The sequence below is a fragment of the Fulmarus glacialis genome, unplaced genomic scaffold (assembly GCF_000690835.1).
Source record: "Fulmarus glacialis isolate BGI_N327 unplaced genomic scaffold, ASM69083v1 scaffold11279, whole genome shotgun sequence".
In the NCBI taxonomy this organism is placed as follows: Eukaryota; Metazoa; Chordata; class Aves; order Procellariiformes; family Procellariidae; genus Fulmarus; species Fulmarus glacialis.
Genome location: NW_009235279.1, coordinates 26,977 through 49,730, shown reverse-complemented (window position 1 = coordinate 49,730; position 22,754 = coordinate 26,977). Strand labels below are relative to the sequence as shown.

The following is a 22,754-nucleotide window of genomic DNA, read 5'->3' as shown; positions in this document are numbered from 1 at the left end:
TAAAAGATTTGAGGGAAGGGAAGGGAAGGAAAGGAAAGAGGGAGGGAAAGGAATAAGAGAAGACAAGTGTCAAAAATGCTCATTAAATTTTCCTTTAAATCAACGGGCAGGAGAGACATTTTAGCATACTATATGGATTAAGTAGTATAACATATAGACATTAACATTCAATGTAGAGATAAGATGATGTAATGCATTGTGGAATAAAAGCCAGGGAGACACACCATAAAGGTGTACTGGAACATACTTCAGATTTCTAATAAATTATTTCCTGTACTCAAAAAAGTTAAGCTTGTTAACATAGCGTAATTATCTCTGATGATGTATAAATGGCTAAACCTCTGACATTTACAAAGTATTTATGAACTAAGACTGTGATCTGCACATGCTCTTAAGTCATGGAATTTCACTTTGCCTGTCCTTATCTGAAACCATAATAATACAAGCTGCAGTACCAGATACATCCCCTTCAAACTAGCCAGTTCTTTGTGGCCCACCTGCCTCAGCTCCAAGAAAGCGTTTTTCATTTTATGCCTCTGCCTTTTTTTCCAAGAGTTATGCAACATTCTAGAAGGGAAGACTGAATCATATTCCATCTTTTGCCTGACCTTTGTCAGCGAGGACATGAGGTAAAAAGGAAACCTTTTCTTCTACACTTTCCCTCTACTGTTTTGCTTCCACTGGAGTCTTGGGCTTGAGCTAGTGTATTATTTAAACCGTTAATCACCAAAGGAAATTTTGATGTTTGTATCTGAACTTCTAGCAAGAGGGATTCTAGAGAGTCTTGCAGAGATTCCTCCTCTAAAAAAAAAAAAACAACCCAACAAAAAAAGCCAAAACAGAACCCAAAAAAACACTAGGATGCCACGCCTTGTTATGCTTCTGCCATAAAGTGTACTCCACTGCCTTTCACTAAAGAAGCTTCAGTCTTTTTCAGGGGAGAACAAATGAATGGCTGGTGTTCCCAGCGCTCCTGTTCCCGAACTTCTTCAGAAGAATCTAAGATTGTGTACTGGGAAGAAAGCTGAGAGAAACAGATACTGTAAAGTCTGGAAAAGTACTAGGGGTCACTTCATGGGAAAAAGGTTTAAACAGAATGAAGTTTTACTTGATTATTTCTGTCAAAATTTAAATCGGAACAGGAAATCTGGTAACTGAACAGAATGGCTGAAAACAACTAAGCTAGCAGTAAGGTGAATTAATTTTGGTAGAAAAAAAGAAAGTCTGTTATGTGGATCGGATTGAGATCTTAACTGTGAAATAGGGAAATCAGTTTTGTTGTTTGCTGCTTTACGAGACAGGAGAAATGGGAACCTGAGAGTAGGTAGAGTTTACTGAGAAGAGCAAAAACGTTGACCTTAGAACACAGAAAAAGGGAAATGTGAAACAAGAACAAATCAAAGAAAGTTATGTCCCTGTGCATTGTTGCCAGCAGGAAATGAATTTATAATTTCTTATTCCTTCAAGCAACTCAGGAAAGAATGCAAGATTTTAAACAGCGAAGAGAAAATAGTGCTAGACAGACTGGGAAACTAAGCAGGTCTTTAACAGTTTGCAACAAAACCCAAGGGAGAAATTTTAATGCTGATAGCCAGCTGCCACTAGAAGCCCATTGGTCTTGGATACAGACCAGGGATAATACCCTGAGAAAAATGGCATCACAGTCTTAAAGATATTCCTCCTTACCAAATACGACCTATTACATTTTTCAAGCTTTTTCTGAGTGATCATTTTCAGGAATGAAAGTTGCACATTTCCAAGTGACTCTGATAACTGTTAAAGAACCCAAGCCTTTCCCAGCTTGAGTAGTGTGATGTTCTAGGATGTAAGAAGTTCAAATCCTTGAATAATTTGCATATTTACAGGTATTACACTCTAAATTCATAAGAGCTACCTGTTTCACTTAAAGTAATACCATAACAGATTTCTCCATTTCTGGAGACAAATAAGTTAAAATAATTTAATGCCACAGACTTATTGTGGTTTAGTGATCCTCACAAATAAGAATTCTTGACAGAGTCAGAAAGTTTGGGTAATCCTTGAAGGACCTCAGGCTATTTCTAAGGTTTGCTTTCTTTTCCCCCCTTTTTTTTTTAAAAAAAAAAAAACCTTTTGTCTTTTCAGAGTTACATTTTTTTTTTGAGCAAAATTTGCATGGAGCATTACCTTGTTCTGCACAACTGCACCTCACGGAAGATTCAGAGTTAATACTGTGTCTTTAATACATTTTCTCATTAAGGAGACTAACAAAACTTCTATTTAATCCTCAAAATAATAAGTAAAAACAGTTTAGGAACTACAGCAAAATTTTTATACCAGTTTATCAGTGACACTAGAACTAATCTGTCTGGGAATAGTGAGTCTTTCCTTCTTTTGTTCAAAAGAAAGGCTGAATTATGTCAGAAGGCCTTGCGGCCTCCTGTTTTTTGGCAGAGGGAGGGTGTCCATAACTCATGGCTTCTTTGACAAAGTCTTAGAACCCACATAATATGAAGATATGTGGATAAAACAATTCAGAAATAGGCACATATGTAAAATGCTTGCCTTTGGAAAAAGATCTCTTTCCAGTTATTCTCTTCTTCTTGGCACTGGAAATCCTATCTTCCATTATGATAGCCAATGCTACCAGCAAAAAACAAAGTAAAAACTATTGGCACAGTTTCAAAGATGTTTAAAAGCTTTTGTTGTAACAATCCAGTTGCCATTTTTTGTTCATTGGAAGTTCAGTGTCCTCCTGCTCTTTCTTCAACATACTTCTCCCCTAGAAACTCCTCTTTGTTCATCCTTGCTTTTTAAAACACATTAGTCTATGCAAAACCGCAGTGTACAAGCAAAGAAGGAAATAGAGTATGAAGAAAGTGCCATACAAAATAACAATTAGCTGGAAAATGATGAACCAGAGCAAGTCCATGATATTTGAATATTCCAGTTCAAAACACAGCAGGTGTCAACAGTACAAGTCAAAATGCCAGTATATTCAATAAATCAACAGTGTAGAAAAGCCTCTCTTTTTTTAGAATCCATGAGCAATAACTATTACACTGTGTGAAATATACATCAAAAAGAGCCTTGAGGTTTTTTTTCTTTACAGTTAATAAACAAGTCATTCCACCCAGAGTGTCAGCTGTATCCAGTTAGTTATTACTTGATTAGTTCACATGAAAGTGGAGAAGGAAAACATTCACAGGAATCTTGATGAACAACACTATGGGATGATTCCTACCATGTTGCTCTGCGATTGTGTTGCCCCGTACATAGTAATGCCATTTGATGGTCCTGCTAATTGCGGTGTATCTGGTTGTATAAATCCTCTTCTGTCAATTAAGCTACAGAATAATCAAAATAAAGAAAAAGTGTTAGAGATATTTCTGGTCAATAACTACCTCCTCTCAATAAAAAGAAAGAGAAAAATTGTCTGTCATACAACAGACCTTAATACGTCACCAATACCTTCAAATGTCCCCTTTTATTCAACTGAAGTACAAGACTTCATTTCTACTCATCAGGAAGGTAATTGTTTCCTTGTAATACTACCCACCACATAGTCATATGTACTGCTACTTTCCTGGATTTTTATCACAGCCAAAAGATTTAGAAGCTTACTAGCAGATACCACAAAACCCAAGAATTTTAAATCACAGGTGTGAAAACAAATTACAAAACTCATAGTACACTTTGAATTAGTATGTATTCTGAAGGTTCTTTTGTTACCAGTTTCCACACCTTTACACTAAAGCTACTCAATCACAAAATTTAGAAAGAAAGAGGAATTTTTGTTCAGAGAACTTACTTTCCAGGTGTTTCATTACAGCTACTTAACACTGCTTATAGTGCTCCAGTATTCTTACCAAAGTGATGCACTCATAAAATTTCTTATTTCCATCTAAGAAAATGTTTGTGGAGAAATTAATAAAAATAAGTAAAAATCTATATAGGATTATAAAAAAATAAATGGAATAACCTGACCTAGCTAAAGATTTTGCTAAAATTCCACATACAATTTTACTCTCAATTTGAGAACCTCACTTAGGTTCTGCTAGTTAACACTCATAAAAAGCTGAATGTACAGACCGAAGTACTGTATTCTACATGTGTATTAGCTCATATCACTTCCATACAAAAAAAACTCAAAAACTTTTCAACTGCTTATGCTTCAATTCATTTGAAGTTGGTTTTGTTCTTTTTTTTTTTTTTAATTACATGTAGCTTTCAATTATAGTTCCATATATTTTTAACCATAGGTCAAAATGTTTTTTTCCTGTGACGTGAACAATGTTATTTCCCAACTAGAAAACTACAAATTTTACCACAGGATACCAAATTTTAACTGGAGGGTTTATAGCTCACTAAGACATTTTTTATGCCTTAAAACACCTGAGAGCTGAAGTCAGCACTGATTTTATTTGCTGATTTATGGGACCTCTAAATTCACTAAGGGTCAAGATGGCTTCAATTTTAAAAGATAAGAACAGGATGCACAGAAATATCTAAGGCGTTTCCCCTCTCAAAAGTCAATGAGGTTCCCACCACTTGGAGACCAGTTTAAGCTCTCCTTATGAAGGTCTGCAGGACAGGTTTTTTTGTACATTCAAAACACTTAGAAATCCACCTAAGATTACAATCTGCCATTTGGAAAGCACCCCTTCAAAAATCAGATGCTTAAAAAAGTTATACGATTTATTATATCATAACATTAGTTAGATCTATGGGACAGCTATGGATCAAATTAAGATTTGAGAGTTACTGTTGAGGACAGGTAAAATACATTCTGAATTTGCTTGCATAGGTTTAAAAATGAGAAACATGATCTTTAACAGAAGTGAGAAAAGTTTGGATTATTTACAGATCCTCTCTTAATCTGCATTCCATTCTCAAAGGCACTTGAACGTTTTGAATTTTAAGCTGTAACTGCTGCTAAACCACTTCACCAGAATTTAACGAAAAAAATTAATATTTAGTCACTTGGGACACAGCTGAGATTAAAAGTCAAAAAAGGCAATTACATTTTATAGTCAATAAATTTTTACCATTGGTCACAAAAATATCTCCCTTCAGAAACTCTACATATACTTCGGCATCTAAATAAGTTACGTTGCTACATGGAATTCAGGAAAAATGTACAAACTCTGTTAAAACACAGGAGCCAATGCCAGTCTGGTCTAAGTGTGTGCTGCTACTTGCATCAGCTTAAGATGCTATTTCAAATACTGAAAAACATTATGTAGTTTTAATAAAGATTTCCATCTGGAGTCAAACAAAAGAACTTGAAGCATGGCATTGAGGTTTTATGTCACATACTTTTATGAAAAGCAAAATGGCATAATTGAAGGGTTGGCTTCAGACACCATCCATATAGGCAGGAAGCACAGACAGGGTTACTCTTTCTCACCACAGGGATTACAGTGTTAACCCAGTGTGGAAATCTTAACTCTCCTCCTTAGGGACAGATGTCAGTCTCTCCTGTCGACCTTCAACTCTCCTGTCGACCTTCAACTGCTCATAGAAGAACCACCTCTGATATTCATAATATCAAAGACAGAAATCCCACTTCCAGTGAAACACTTTAGCCACTGGACTATAAAGTAATTCACTTTCTTTCTTCTTGATAGTTCAGATTCATAACTACATAATTCCAGACAAAGCAAAACAGCTTCAACCGACGAGTATGCCACAAAAATAATCTACAAGATGTCAGCCACTCTCTACAGAGGAACTGGGCCTCTATTGTACATGTTGTACATGAACTATTTAACCACTGAGCATTGGAATAAGAAGAGAATTAAGTCTTTCCAGATGCCAGTTTTATTTCTCTAGTCTCAGCTCTGTACTACATTTTGTTCAAGCTGAAAAACCATCTGCAACCTTGAATATACAAACTGAAAATGTATGCAGCAAAAACTAATCCATTAAGCTTTCTCTAGAATTGCTTTGGTGTAAGACCACCAAATTCAGCTTAATGTATATATGTTAACAGTAGTATAAAGAAAGAAGAATTACTGTCCATTTAAAGAAAACGGTTCAGAGTAAAAAGACAAAAATGAACAATTATCAAGCTAGTTGTAGAATTAAGGTTCCTAAACTCTCCTAAACTCATGTCACATTTGTTAGATATGTAAAAGTTGAATAAACTTTCAAATTGCCCATCATGCAACAGCTAACTATTACAAGTCTTTTACTGCTAGAAGTTATTAACTGCAGTGGCAAAAGTTCAAACAACGGATAAACAAGTTTATTTTCATTTCAGATGTCAACCTTAATTATATTTTACAGGATCTGATCACTAACTTAGTTTAACCACAATTTACCAATTTATCTCTTTACTACTGAAGAAAAACTTAATTAAAGCTTCTAATGGACAGTAAAACAAAACTTTATTTTTGTTGAGTAAACTCAACCAATCAGAAAGAATATTTTTTTCACCAATAATCATGTGGCTTCATTTATACTAACAATACTTTTGATACTCTTACCTTGGAGAGAGGGGCCCACAGAGTGCAGCACAGCAATTAGTAAAGATGTTGCCATAACTGTATGGATTATAGTTTTCTTTACCTCTTTTATTTGACCACGATCCTTTAATCTGAAGAGAGATGAACAAGATGCATCACATATAATACAATACAGAAAATGTCTGAGACAAATTAAGGGTTACCAAAGCAGCAACATGCTACTTACATAAGAGGCAGACCAGAGAAAACCCATGATCGCACTTTCCAAACAGCTTAGAGCTTTGGGCTGTTACGAAAGGCTGGACCCTAAAACCTTACAAGCAAGGACATGCTTTACTTCCATAGATTTAGACAACCCAAAATCTCAAAGGATCAATATACTCACAGTAGAAATTTCAGCATCTAAATGTAATGGTTTAAGCTTAATTTTACAAATATTATGGCATGTTCTACAGAAGAGGTTCAATCGCAACATACCATTAAAGCCAGCAATAGAGCTCTTCTTCTCCCTACTCTTAGGTAAGTTTTCAAGCTGTGCAATACCACACAACATTATCTTCCCTAAAGTTCACAAATGGCTCTAAAATATTATGAAGCAACTGCAGTCATTACTAGATTTTAAGCACATAATACGTTTTCTTTTAGCTAGTCTTGCTTTTCTGTTTTTGAGATGTTTGAGAGCCTGAGTAAAATGTCTTACTGTATACAACTGGAAATGTGTGCTTTAAATGAAATTACTGAACAGTTTACTTGAAATTCAGACATGTTACACTGCTGCAGTTCCCTGCTATCTGACTTTCAACAATCCAAAAGAGACATTTATTTGAGGGAAGGGGGGGTAGTGGAAGCACGCTGGGTCCATCTAGAGAGACAATGTTGGCCTAAGCCTAATAACTGAGGAATACCAGACTATCTCATCTGTCTTACTAATGAGGTAGATTTCTTCAAAGTCAGACTACTTGCTCGGATACTTCATTCTGAGCCTGCTCGGAAAGTTTTTTCTGGTTGAATGGTATTTATTGTAAAATTTATAATTTTAACTGTGACCTTAAACAATAACAAAACATGTGTTTGACAGTTCCAAAGATGCTATTTTTATATTTGCTAGATACCTATGAAAAAAGGTACAACAGAAAATTACAATAAAATAATTTTAAGCTTGCAGTAATTTGGTAGATTACTTGCTAAATTCCAATAAGCTTTCTATACCATTAGCTACCTAGCTTTTTTTATTTTCTCCTTTCATTCATTTTGTATTTCTCCTTTTAGTTAAGGGAGGACACATGAAATCTCCACACACAGCTAAACATAATTTCAAAACAATAGAAACCTATGTGCAAAATAGGACAACTGTAGAAATGAGAAAGTTGACCTTTAAATTAATTATATCCTCCTAGCCAGAGGTTTTAGACCTCAGACTGGCAAAGAAATTTCAAAGGAAAAATAAAACAAAGGATGAAATTTTTTGTTTTGAGAATTCAACACATTTTGCAATTTTTACGGTAAGCAATTTTTGAGTCAAAGCATATTTAGGACTCCCAGTGAACAAGAGATACTGAAAATTATTTAGTTATTTCCTACTGTATAAAATATACTTGTTTCTTTGCCTCCTCTCTTCTACATTTTCCTATTTCAGGATACAGGTCCTGTGGGTGTAAATCATAATGGACACACTATGTAACCAGCACATTTCAAGCCACAAAAAATGTAGTCCAAAAGATCTCTTCTGATATTTTGAATCAAGCATGACCAGGTTACTTCCTTTTTTCCTACTGAGGATTTACAAAATTATGCAGGCATGTATGACTTCTCTAAGAATAACAGAGAAAAACCTCCTCATTACTATTTAGAAACATATATGTAGAAATACGCCATGAACTTACATCTTCATTTGTTGTTTGATTGGAGCTGATCAAATACGTGTGAAAACCTGAGAGGCCAACAATGGACCATACTGAGAAAAAACACACGACAGCTTCCAGCACAGTAATTGAAAGTCAAGGAAATATATGCAAATGGAAAAAAAAAATATTATATCCAATAACAAGTAGTTACAATCATAAAATTCAAGGTAGTCAACTTATAGTCCACAAGTCCCTTGAGATCTCTGGGGTACTTCGAAGGGGTCAACAAAAATTAAACTCAGAAAAGCAAGCCTATTGTCAGTAGGCTTTAGTGTACAGGCCACTGAATAGCATCTACACCAGCAAATATTTAAGGCTCTGTAGATTGAAAAAGCCTAGAAATTACTGATGAGTGGTTCTGATCTTAATTGCTGAAATTCAAATTTTCATGTTCACCCTGTAAAAGTCATCACACTTGTATTAAGAAACAGTAACAGTTCTGATAGGGTGAGGGGAAGATCAAACACAGTCGAGGTAACCCAAGGCTAGCCGAATAGCAAAGAATGAACAGATAAGTTTGTACAAATATTAGTGCACAATGGGAGTCTTGAGCCAGGACTAAGGGTTCTAGATCTGTGCTCATACATGTAGCAACAATAACAACTGAGTAAACTTCATCTCAGTCGTATGTTCTAACTGCTAGACTCTCCTGTCTTTCTTCTGTTACTGAAGTTAAGATGCTGATAGGGATCCTAACACTAGCATCAAAGTGCACTATTCCAAGTAAAATACAAAGTCCACTTGCTCTCCCAAGTCCCTCTAATAACTGGATATGTTCTACATTACAACTGTGGCGGTGCCTGAATGGCCCAGCCTTGGCAAATGGCCTGGATAACAACTCCTGTTAAGTGAGTGTATATAGTTGGGGTGGGGTTGTATACTCAAAACTCAGCAGCTTTTGCCCAAAACTTATCAAGTTAAAGAGGAAGACTATCAACTCCCAGCTCACTGTGCTGCTATTAAACAGTAGCTGAGGAATTACAAAAAGACTTTTTGAAGGAGGCAACAGCCTTAATTGTAAGAAAATCACAAAAAATGGCAGAAGAGAACTTGAAGTGGGAACAGCAGCAGTCAAAACTTGGTTTGGTACAGCCACAAATCACTCTGCTGGCATCTGCCTAGCCCAGACAGAGCACCCTCCCTGTCAAACGCTGTTACTAGTCTGCATCCAGACAGCAGACTGCCAGTATGGGGTACAACCTATAGGGACTTGCACCTGAGGTACACGTATGTGAGCTCATGGGATACTTTCTCACCTGCGTGTTTGTAGGGAGCAGCACAGGTACACAAACAGCAAGAGCACCCACACCTCCAAGAGGGTAGCGAAGGTGTGCGCATGCATGTGTGGGTGCACTACTAGAACTTTTCAAACTACCTCTGTTTTCATTCCTTATAAACTGCATAACCCAAATGCCATAAAGAAATAACCAGGCTTTAAAAGTGAGATTGGTGTACTAGGAAAGTCAGTCAGCACTCAGTGTTGCATACTGACTACAGTTTATATCATTCCTTTAACTCTTTGAGTCATCATCTTAGCAATAAGACCATAAAGTTGCTTCTAAACTTTATATAATCAAGCATAAAGAGCAACCTTCTATAGAAAGCATCCTGCCATAGTTTTTTATTTATATATATTTTTATTTACACACAATAGCCATGAACTCAGAATATGTCTGCTTTAAGAACATTATTTTCTGCAACACTTCAATAGTAAATTTTTTTAGGGAATGTGAATCAACAGCAGAAAAGGCTTTGGTTCCTAGGAAAAGAGATATAATAAATCAGTAGGAACGAGACAATGGGAAAAGAATAGGATAAAAATAATCTGTATATTAACCATATGCGAACCTTTAGTGAAGTCAGTTTCCAAGACAACATCAACTCAAAATATTCCAGAACAAGGACACAGCCTTAAAACATACAAACCCATCCTTATCGCTGAACCTATCAACATAGGAGAAATATGACAGCTCCTCACCATTATGCAGAGATACAGACTGAAAATGCATGGATGGACATACGTATTTGCGATAAATGATCCTAATATTAGTTAATAGTGAAGAGTCTTGATTGCAGGTCTGCTCTCACCTAATGAATTGGGAAATACCTGAATTGTCTGTATAACTTCCTCTAGAACCTACTTCACTCAAAGTGGTTTAAAAGCCAGAGAAGAGCCATTTGCATTCTGAGCAAATCTGCTCCAAAAGCAGCAGGATGACCAAAGTGCATTGTTGAGCAGCATGTCCAGTACTCTCTCCCTCTCATCTCCTCTTCAAACTTTGTGGAGAGTCAAACCAACACAAGATAGGAACTCAGTCTCAGTTGACTGTGCAACAGCCACAGCTAAAGCAAGAAGAATGAGGGAGAATGGATAAGGAAGTAGACTGTTGTTAGCAGAGGGTTCAGAAAGGTGTAAAAGAAGGAAACAGCCCCAAAACATTATGCACAATACAAGTCCACCTAACTTTGAGAGGCTTTGAGAGGATAGAAATCGTAAGGAAGGCTGTAGATGAGCACTCTTGGGTAGAATCTACACACCAAGGAAGCATCTACACACTAAGAGGAAGCATCACCAGGTCAGAAAAGGGGAAACCGAGAGGGAGAAAGGGCTTCCTGCAACCCCATCAGATGACTGAGCACACCACTGACAGGATGTTCCTCGCCATGATCGCACTCAAGAGGGTCCTGAAATGCGAGTTTCTCCCTCCACACAGTAATTCCTACTGACAAAAGAGGGAATTCCCTTCAGTTCAAGACCTCTTTCAGTTCCCCACTGAAAGGGACTTCTTTCAGTTCCCCACACCAACATCAAAAGATCTCTAGAATAGCAGGGGTGGTTTACATTAGATTATCATGACTCCGTTAATTAAACATGAATCCATTAATTAAAATAAAATTTAAAAAGCAATATATTCCTAAAACTTACTAGCATAATATGGTGTAACACTCCCTTGGTATCTCACACAGGGTTGTTAGCAAGATAGAAATGGCAATGTACTCTGTGCCTGAATTGACTGGCTTGCCCCAAAGCAGCATTCCCAATACTATTTGGACAATTTAATTTTTACTGTTAGGGATTGTACCAAGCTATTAAATTGTCCAACATATCACTATCAAACCAGGCCATTTCTACAAGATGCGCTACTAAGCCTTTCAATTCAGCACATCTCTGAATACAAATTATGAATAAGCAGCCCATTGTTCCTGTACGAGGATCCTCAAATGTATAATCAATTACTTTTTGATTTAAGGACAATTGAAAGCTATTCTTAAGTTTGAAAATAGTTTGAAAGAATCATCTTTTGTAAGAAGTGATTGTAATTGTTTCAATTGGAAGCTATTGTTGTGCTATTTAAAACAGTTTGTTTGTGCTTTGTAAAATCATTTGTAAAAAAAAACAAACCCTGAACAGTGGCTTTGCTTAAAAAGGGAGTTTATAGCTCAATGACTCTACCTGATGAACTCATACACACACACAAAATCGTACCTGCAGAATTTGGAGAATTCGATACTTGGAAAAACTACCTGGAAAAAGAGGTCTGCCTTTATGCACAACTGCGAATGACAGAGTAAGAGGTTTTTCTTCCTGCTCTTCTATGGAAAAGAGCAAACTGTGTGAGGCACAATGGACAAAAGACTCTTCCTCAGCACAAGTATGAGAAAGAATTCTTTTTATAGTAGCTTTGTGAGAGGTGAAAACTGCTTATTCAGACAAACCATTCAAAACATATACATAAGGAGTGGGAAGCTTACAGCCTGTACAGAAACGTAAGGAAGAAACTAAATAGAGTTTATGTCAGCTTCCCATCTTTCCATCATGTTAGCTGCTTTCAGACAGGAAAAAGGAATATTTTCCATTCTCACTGAGTAGAAAACTTTCATTTCATGAAAATTAAATTAAATTGAAACATTTCATTTTCATTTCTTTTTGTCATTTCATGAAAGCTCCCATGAAATGACAAAAAGAATATGGAGTATTTACAGAACCGAATCACAGAATGGTTTGCGTTGGAAGAGACTTTTAAAGGTCATATAGTCCAACCTCCCTGTCATGGGCAGGGACATCTTTCACTAGATCAGGTTGCTCAAAGCCCCATCCAATCTGACCTGGAACACTTCCAGGGATGGGGCTTCTATCACCTCTCTGGACAACCAGTTCCAGTGTCTCTCCACCTTCATTGTAAAAACTTTCTTCGCTATAGCCAACCTAAATCTACCCTCTTTCAGTTTAAAACTGTTGCCCCTTGTCCTGTCACTACAGGCCCTAGTAAAAAGTCTCTCTGTCTTTTTTATAAGCCCCCTTCATATATCTAAAGACCACAATGAGGTCTCCCCAGAGCCTTCTCTTCTCCAGGCTGAACAACAACAGCAGTCCCTGTGTATGCATGTGTATATTTTTATGTAACTTAACAGAAGTTGATACTTGAAAATGACTTCTCTAAAAACAGTAAACAAACATAAGAATACTTTCAGGAATTGAACTCTTCAGGGACAGCTTATACTTTCAGTTGTTCCACAATCTACTTTTTCTACCCAAGAATCAGCCATTTTGGTTACTTTCTGTTGTAAAAGCAGAAGACTTATTTAATATTTTAAATGAAACCATGGCATGGGTATAGTGAGATATATATTTATGAATTCCATCACAAATACATGGAACATATTTCCATCACACATGGAAACTACAGACCTTTGTCAAGAGTACTACTCTGCAAAAGATGAAGAATAATAACCAATCCAGGCTATAGTCTCTTTCCTACCTCCAACGCGGTGAGAAATCCTGTTGTGCAGGAAGTGATGAAATCCTTAACTGATCAAGTCCCAAATGCACATATCCAACAACAGCAAGAAAACAAGCAAAAACACATCTCAGATGTTATTTTGCAACAAGATCTACAATTTGTTTTAGTGAAAGGATATCTTGCAGGACTGTCCTTCAGGGCATTGAGGAACCCTGTTTGTTGAGAACCTGTAGAAATAGAACCCAAAATTGCCAGCTCAGTAAGAAATTGGACTACAGGCTGTTTTCAACATAGTTAACAAAATTAATATTTGAAGATTAAATAACTGAATAATCATAGAACACATTTACTAATATAAATCTGAGATTATGTTGCTCAGCAGCAACAACAACAGAAAAAAAACCTTGGGTAAGTTATCAGGTCTAACATCTGCAGGATATTTTCTCAGTCATACCAAATTGATGCATGCGTGCTTTCACATGAACAAGATTTCTGATTATTCCTATTCTTTTCAGGTCTAATAAGGAAACAAAAAAATATAAGCTACTTTTTTAGTTTGAAATACTATTTTTCAAAGCAACTTTTTTACTTTGAAAAATTTATACTATAAGCCCAGATTCTCAACTTTCCCTCCTTTGTTCTGGAAGCAGCCCAAGTTCTCTAGACTATAATCCTGCTCCTACTGCACCTGCACAGAAGGTTTTTCTAATAGGTGCTTGTTGTCTCTGGGCAAATAAGAGAATTTCTACTAGCCGAAAAGAGCTCAAGAGCAGCATGCTCCAATGAACTAGAGATGCAGAAGCATCCACTTGGGTTCCACAACCATGAGATATTCAACAAAAAGGGCAATTTGACAACTTTCTGACAAATATGCAACAAGTGAATTAGGCTGTAGAAACTGACTCAATGCTGCATAAATTATAAGGCACACAGTTTGCATTTTACTTTATAATTTAAATAGTTTAAATGCATCAGGTTGAAAGTCTTTCCCACAACAAAAATTTTCCCCTTAACTAAACTCATCTGAAGATTTGTATGAAGAGAGAACTTTGCCTTTAAAACAAAAAAGAAAAAAATACATATATGTGTGTATATACACATATATATTCTCTAGACCTACCTGATCAATTTTACTGTTTGCCATTAAAAAGGCAAAGTTACTTACCTTGTATTTCTAAGCCTTTTCAGACTCTCATAACTGGCACAAGACTAGTGGAACTTTCCCCTACCTTCTTACTATTTTTAGGATCCTTAATGGCAAGGGCAGCAGGTACGTGTGATCTCTATTCCCTACTGCTGGTCACACTCTTCCAAGCAGTTCCAAATACATCAGAAGGGGAAGGTTCCTCACTGCAACATACAGTTGAAATACTGATGCCTCAAACAGAGCTGAGTAAGGCGAAGATAGGCACTATTATTGAAAATGCGTTAAGCTTGGGGAGATGGAATAAAATTTTGCAAGACAATACCTTTAAAGTATCTGATTTACAAAGTAATTTTATCATCTTCAATGTGCAAACATTCTTAATCCTGGAAAGGGCAAATTTCCAATGAATGCCTCAAAAGTAAGGCCACAAAACCCAAAAAGTTAAGATGTATCTCTCATATCTCGTCACCACTTATGCCCACTAAAAATTATAAAAATGCCAGCTTGCAAGATTTATTAAAAATCAAACAGATTTCAACAATTTTTCTAAATCAAGAGATATTAAACAAAAAAAAACCAAACAGCTTTCCTAGGTGATCAACAAGGTCAGAGAAAGAACTTCCCTATTAAGATGAACCATAAAGGATTTTTTCTTTTTTTTTTTTAAGGTCAATGCCTACAAATTGCTATAAATATCCCTCGGTCCCTTCCTAAAAGGATATTGTCAGAAGGCATTCGGTCTAACACAGGATATCTAGAATAAAGTGTTGCTGATGGGAAGGTAATCCTGCTAGGATCGTCTTCAGAAGAGCTAAGAACAGGATTTGATTAAGTCAGCAGGACTTCCTCTAGAATCAAGAATTTTGCCAGAACTTGTGGAAATACATATGGATGACTTTGAAACACTGCAGCAAGATCATAGTCCCAGTCTAAAAACTGAGACTTTATTCAGACACACTAACACAAAGCACTCTATGCCAATTGCAAAGGTTCAGATTAAGTAACTGAGAATCCTGCTTAATGGTTAGCATCAGCTGGAGAACTGCAGGGCTGCAAAACAGAATGAAAATGGCCGAGTGGTAACTATTAGAGAGGTAGACATGAGGACTTCTAGTAGTACGGTAGGCACAGAGAGAATGGAGTGATCAATATGACAAAGAAACCTTATTTGTAAAGAACTCCTTTTTTGGACACAGTCAAGATTATAGTAGATAAATTGGAAAGCTGGGCTTGAAGCTCAAATGTAGCAAACAAATATCGAGGAACGAATCACAATTCATACCTGCTCCCATTGCCTTTGAGGACCAAACAATCTTTAGAACTAGGGAGGTTTCTCCTGTCTCATCCAAGGTAGATAAACCTCCATAGTGAGAAGGTTTTATAGCTGATATACTTAAACAAGTCAGCATTTAACATTTACTATACATTATCTGTAAGACCTACACCGTGCTAAAGTGCTGCTCAACCACACAGAGGCACAATTAATTTCTCTGCTCTTTGAGAAATTCACACTTAGAATTAGGTATGGACACTACAAAGTTAAAATCCACTGGATAACTCCACTTGACATACAGAACATGAAATATTGGCATAATATTGGTAATTCATATGCTGGAAACTGCAAAAAAAAAAAGCACTGTACTGTTTATGAAATACAGGTAGGCTAGCTTCAAAAGTAGCTTTATATTGTCAGACTGGTGTTTTCAACTACTGAATTCTAGCAGATGACAGAAAAAACCCCATGCTTCCTTCTTAAATGTAAAAAGTGTGCATGTATATGCTCATATATGCCCAAATAAATTTCAAGGATTTGAATATTAATGGAAAGTGTTCTCTTTCCAATAATTACTTTTCCCTTTTTAAATAATATATACATCTTTTCTCTGCTCTTTCAACTGATATTAGAAATGCTGTATCTGGCAGTGAGAACAACTTGTTGATCCAGACTCCCCCAAAATTAAGTGCCCCTAGCTATATGCTAGATTTCTGAGCTAAAGGAGAGCCGCTCAGTGCTCTTATCCTTCTTTCATGAAGCACAAATAAGAGGAGGAGTTCTGTTTTTTAAAATACAAATTTTTGTCCTTGCACAGTGTAAGTAATTTAGGAAATTGAGCACAATCTGGCATATTTTTCAGTAAAGCATTCTCTAAATATTGCCATTATCAAGTTAGCTTTCTAAATGTGTTATAAACTGAAATTATTACTTCTATCAGGCTTCCACTGTAATATGGAATACAAAGGAATAAAAAGATCACATTTCCAAAATGATTAAAGAACCACTGTTCAAGGCAATAGCCTACATACTTAGTGAAAAGATAGAACACTCTTAAGCTTCCTAGTGATAGTGGGTTAAAAAACCCCCAAAACATACAAAAGGTCTTTCAAGACAAGTCATATAACCTATCACCATAAATTAGATCATCATCATCATCATCATATAGGAGCTAACAAAATTTGTTATGTGTGTGGAAAAAAAAGACGCTACCCAAAAGAGTCTTGAAAATACTCTCCTCAAACCCAATCCAGAATACAAATAAAAATCAAACTCATGAATATTCATTTTCCTATAGCTTATCTGATTCACTCCATTATACATTGGTTATTCTCAGAATGTCTATGCAAATGAAAGTAACTTGTGTTAAAAATAGGGTAGGGAAAAGATGTAAAACTAAACAGCAAACAACAAAAAGTGTAAAATAGCTCCAATCTATTTCCTAGCAATTTACCTGTTTGTTTGGATGGCAAGTGACCCATTCTTACAGTTAAAAAAGCACACAAAAGTTCTTTGGGAAAATGATACTATCTGTATACTTGGACATACAGTATGTGTGCTGCTTTTCCAATAAACTGTCCATAAAAGGACAAAAAAAATTAAGAAAATTAACACTGTATTAAGATAAAGCCAGCACTAGATCAATGACTACCATGACCAGGGTCTACTACAGACCAGAATGGGACTCACTGGGGATTGTGAAGCTTCAGAGAAAAGGCAAATAAATAAATAAATAAACAAACCCTGAATGATCAAAAGATTAACTTAAAAATAAAAAACTCAAGCAAATGGCTACATACGTAATCTGATTTCACCAGCATACTTACGAAGGATGACGTGGGTGATAACGAATGCAAATATAAAGACTGTCAGAAAGGACAGAGATAAAATAAACATATAAAAAAATCTGTAGTTTCTTTTCCCCACACAGTTGCCTACCCAGGGACAGTGGTGATCAAACCGTTCTGAAATGAGAGGCAGAAGAAAAAAAAATGGAAAACAATTAATAAAATGCTGTTTATTTGAAAAAAGCTCTCTGAATACGATATTAAAACTCATGATTTAACTGGCATTTGCAAATTAGCCACACAGAAATTCTTATTTAGAAAGGAAAAAATAGAAAAGAAAAAGGGAGTATTTTAATGAAACCTTACAGCTTTTAAAGAAATCAAAACATGGCTGAGGTGAGCTTCTGTTAAACTAACAGCATTATTGTGATAAATTGTGCAGTCAGACCAATAAGCATGTATTTATCCACTGTCACATGCAGCGGTACCAACTCAATTCGATTTTATTTTTTCAAAATAAGGATTTTTTTTCTTCCAGTGACTCTTCTACTAAAAATTGGAGTTTTTTATGTTGTTTTATTTATATCTGTCATAATCACACCTCTGACTTTTATGTCTACTATCATCTCATCTATCCATTATAGTATATGAAATATTTACACCCTCCCACTTCCTTTTATTGTTTCACTCAAAATATTCTCCATTCCAGACCACCTATTTTTCCACTTAGAGTTGACACTGCCATACAAAACCATTCAAAATAGCAAAACCATTCACATAAGCCATTTTTCAATGGCTTAAGATTCAGACAGTCTTGTAAAATTTGCTTATACATTTTTTTGGTTTGGGGTTGGTTTGTTTTTTTTTTAATAATCTCTTCAATCTTGCAGAAATTTTCTGTAAAGCACATGGTACAAAAATTGGTAGATGTCATCTGAATGCTCTGTTACCCTTCGCACTGTAGGCTCCCTCTTCTTTTTACTAAACCAAACCCTTTCCCTTTATTTCCCTGAGAGATTAACTTGTTCAATGAGACAGGAAAAGGCCAGGGTGGGTCAGAAACTAGTGTCCCCAACACAGGGGAAATGCCCCAGCACTGGAAAGCGGCAGAGGGAACAGTTTGCTTTGCTTCTCCCCAGGCAGCCTGGACCCCCCCTCTTCCCATCCCAGGATGCCGGGTAATGGAAACAGAGCAATTGTCAGGAAACAAAATGGCATTTCCTAACTTCGCTTTGGAGAGATTACACTGACAGAATTTTAAATTTTTTAATCAAATCCAAGATCATAACATAAGACAGATGCTCTCATGCTGACTCCCTCTCACTCTCTGATCCTTGTCCAAATCCTGTTTTGTTTTCTGTGACTTTTATGCCTCCATTGACGTACAGTATCAAACTATTTGTAATTCCACAGGAAAGGCGAGCTATAAATTTGAAGTCCTTAACCCCTATGTTAAAAATGCACATCTGCCCAAGCACACCAGTTTATTTTAGCTATGGCTTTATGTTCAAGACCTACATTAGAGGTTTTCCTTGAAGGACGTATTTAGGATTATCTTCATTTAAAAAAAAAAAAGTCAAAACAACATGCACAACAGATTTCTGAGTTCACCAGACTTTCAGGGCTTTTTTTAAATGGTTTTGTGTGACAGCTGTTTGGACCACATGTTTCTGCCATAAATCTGTTTCAAATTCCGATGGGGCTATTCAAGGTGAAGTTACTGAACTTTCTTAGAATAAGGCTTCACAAATACTTTGGTTTAATGAGTACTGCTAAGAATACCAAGAACTAAACACTCTGGTATCTAAAAGGATAGGCAATACTACCTTTATTCAGTGCAATACAGTTGTACTCCCAAAGTAAGTTGACAATGCATTGGAACAGTGCTTATTTTTACATTTGTGCTTCTGAATGAGTCCTTATGTTCTGATAAACACTTTACGTCATTTAATGGGCATCTAATACAACACATGAGCAAATAATAACACAAAGAAAAATACAGTTATAGAGCCTTTTAAAGAGCATAATCCTAGGGTACTTTTGTACCCTACTGCTTCAGGAAAGAAAAAAAAATCATGACACGTCTTTGGAAGACAAATTCCGTATATACACATTCATTCTCTTCTATGGAATCAACAAATTATATTGACATAAAGCTCAGTTTCTAGCCATGAAACAATATTTAGATATATGTAGACATAGACATCTATTTGATAGATTCAGATAAATGCAGACAAACATAAAAACACACACATACACACACACCCTTATCTATAAACACACATACATTTATATACGTACATATATATTCCTTAAAGACTGACTTGGTATTTTTAACCTACTTGTCACTCCTTCCCAATTTCTGTCTTCAAACTTTCTTGGTAAACTGAAAGGCTCTGCATTCTTGGTCAATACCTTACCAATCATTGTGAAGCTAAGTAACTACCTAAGATGTTTGTAAAGCACAAATGGACAGAAAAGGCTAATTGGATATGAAAAACACTGCTACAATGTTAAATCTGAATCAACTCTAATGAAAAAGGAGAAGTATTAAAGGGTTTACATGAGTGTTATGAATGAATAAACTGGGCCTCATTTTTCTCAGTCATAAAATAGAAAGGGATGTGACATTTATGCTATATGCCACAAAACAGTATATTAAAAAGCAAGGGATTATTCTACTCAGTGGAGCACAAATATGTAAACGCAAGTTAAAGATAATAGCCTTACAGCTTGTGAGCTGCTCTGGGTAGTTGTTAACGCAAGAGAAAAAAGCCAATCCCAGCAAAATGAACAGACACATACTAAGCAGAAACTTCTAATGCTGTTAAATATAAACTCTCTTAAATCTAGAGCTGTTTCTTCTTCCTTACAAAAAGACTTAATGGCTTAATAAGTATTAATGAAGAAATAACACAATGTTTTTAGGTTCACCTCTGGCACTTCAGATGCCTGCAAACTGAACAACCAATGATTTGGAAAAGGAAGCTCTGCCTGACATCTTTACTTGGCTTGGACAATGTTGGCAGCAAAATTAAGATTTACCTTCACTGAGAAATGAAAAACTACTGATGCTGAGAAAAATTGGGAATTCCGGTCCTTGTAAACTTAAAATGCAGAGCAAATACAAATGCAACTGATTGTTATGAAGAATAACAGACTGTTTAGAGGTGATGACTGCAGTTCTGGTTTAAATTTATAGGGCATAGTTCACATGCTGCTGTATTCAATCATACATTTGTGACAAGGGGAATGTAAAAATTTTTGAGGCAAATGAAGAGAATCAAAACACTGGTAATACAAACTCCTGTTAATAAAAACTGTATTGGAACTCTCAATAAGGGAGGAAGAAAGCTGCAAGGGCTGAAAAGTTTGTCTATGGAAGCATCCCATGGACAGAAAAGTTACAATAGATCATCCTCCTGCACTCAATTTTAAGCGAAAGCAGCAAGGTATTTGCCTTCAGAATGTGGTATGACGTTACAGTCATGTCTACCTAATCGAGAATACTGCTAAAACAGATGGCCCAGCTTCTCCCCTCTTAGCAGTCCTGTGAACAATCTCTTGCCTGTGTGTTTATGGCTTTCCATCCTTAGGCCAAGCCTGGTGTTCATTTTAGCCTGTGGGGAACTGGTTGACAGAGCCAGATGAACTTAAAACTATGGTTAATTTTCTATTGCCTAACTCCCCAGACCAGCTCATCACAGTATCAGACAAACACCAAAGCTGGCCCAAGTGAAGCAGTGAGAACACACTGCCAGAGAAGGGATGAAATGACCCTTTCAGAAGCAGCTAAGTGTTAATTCAGCTTAGCTGTAACACCAACCTTACTACAGGTTAACACTTATCAGGACTGCAGAAGAAATCCAGTTTCGATTAATTTTTCAGGGTCTGAGAACAAAAGCTGAAGCAAACAAAAAAGACTGAGAAAATGTGTGAACAGTTTATAAGGTGAAGTATCAATGAAAGGAGGAGATGGGTAAATGGAGACTAAAAATGCTGCTGTAAAGACCACAGAAAACCAAAGAGGTAGGAAACCTCAAGAGCTGTCAAGTAAACCTGCAACAGTGACTTTATTTTACTAGTCTTTCCCAAGTGATAATCAACTTCGAATTTGGATAGCCAGCACCCCCATAACCAAACCCTAAGGTGAGACTTCACAAGATAACCAAGCCAATCTAAAAGCTTAGCAGCAGTGAAAGAGATAGTCACATGCTGCCTTTCCTGCCACTTCATCCCGCTTCCTTCTTTCATTGTCTAAGCTGCTGCTGAGTCAGGTCAGTTCCCTGAACCTGCAGGAAAGAAAAAATTGAATTATTTTGTTCATTGCTTAGTCAGAAAAACTGACTTACCAATGGCTGTTACCAATGTGTTACTAAGGGCTGTGTGAACGGCACAAAGGAGAGAATCACACAAGTGGGGGAAGAAAAAAAAAAAGAGGATGAATTTCAGATACTGTCCCTTTGGAAGCAGCAAGCTGTCAGCATGACTCAGTGGTCTCATTAACACTCACCTAATAATATATGCTAACTGGATGACAGAAGAACATACAAGTTACATCACACTTTAGACATTTCTCTCAGTTTTTACCTTTCCTGAAATATGTACATTTGAAAACTTGCTTAAGAAACATTAACTGCTGGATATCTCAGATAGAAACAAAACTCAGAACATTTCCCATTTTATATAGATGGAGAGTGTTTCCTTCAGCAGGCACACCGAAGCATGTTCCTTGCTGCTCAAAACCAAAGACAAATCTCCACTTTTCCACAGCACAGCATGTAGACTCGTAAACCCTTAAATGTTCAGCTTCCATTTTTCAATCACTACACTCCAGGAAACCACGTACAAAATGACCCCAGTGCTTTCCTTCCTCTTTCAAAGCGTTTAATAAAAGCTTTATAATTTACAAGGAACAAAAAAGCATTTTTACATGGAACATTTGTAGGCCAGCTTGGCTCTTCAGTTTGCAGCTTTTCTTGTCTGTTCGCACTGTGATCTCAGAAACATTTATCATTATTTATGAACTGCTTCCTTTTTCCTTTGCTCGACTGGATCACTGCATGCCAACATACATTTTCTAAAGCTTAATGTGAAGGCAGATCTCAAAGACAAAAAGTCTACAGATGCAAAAATATCTAGGTCATATTACTAGAAGATTCCAAAGTTAGAATTCACCTGCTAATTCTTCCATCCCATTGAAGTAAAGCGTTGTAGGGCAAAGATACAAACCTAAGGCATTCACTGAATGTTACCATCTTTATTTAACACACGCAAACATGCAACCCAGGACTGGGAAGAGTCAACAGCCCGCTATTCAAATCTTGCGTCAATCAAAAAATCACATTACAACTCAACCAACTGGGCAAGCATTACTCAAAATTACTTTTGGTAGTAGCAGTACAACATAGGACTACAAAGTCCATTGTCGTGGACGCACACTGAACAATTA

At 36.4% G+C, this 22,754-nt stretch overlaps 1 protein-coding gene across 1 annotated transcript in view; it reads right to left on the bottom strand.

Annotated features, from left to right (window-relative positions):
• The window catches only part of ZDHHC14 (zinc finger, DHHC-type containing 14), a 51,961-nt gene that overhangs the window by 7,029 nt on the left and 22,178 nt on the right, over nt 1-22,754 (bottom strand). The window contains exons 3-7 of the mRNA XM_009585974.1: nt 17,342-17,479; nt 13,274-13,322; nt 8,333-8,435; nt 6,471-6,580; nt 3,224-3,326 (exon numbers count right to left, since the gene is read on the bottom strand). Coding sequence (XP_009584269.1) covers nt 3,224-3,326; nt 6,471-6,580; nt 8,333-8,435; nt 13,274-13,322; nt 17,342-17,479 — 503 coding nt within the window. The remainder of the gene's footprint in view (nt 1-3,223; nt 3,327-6,470; nt 6,581-8,332; nt 8,436-13,273; nt 13,323-17,341; nt 17,480-22,754) is intronic.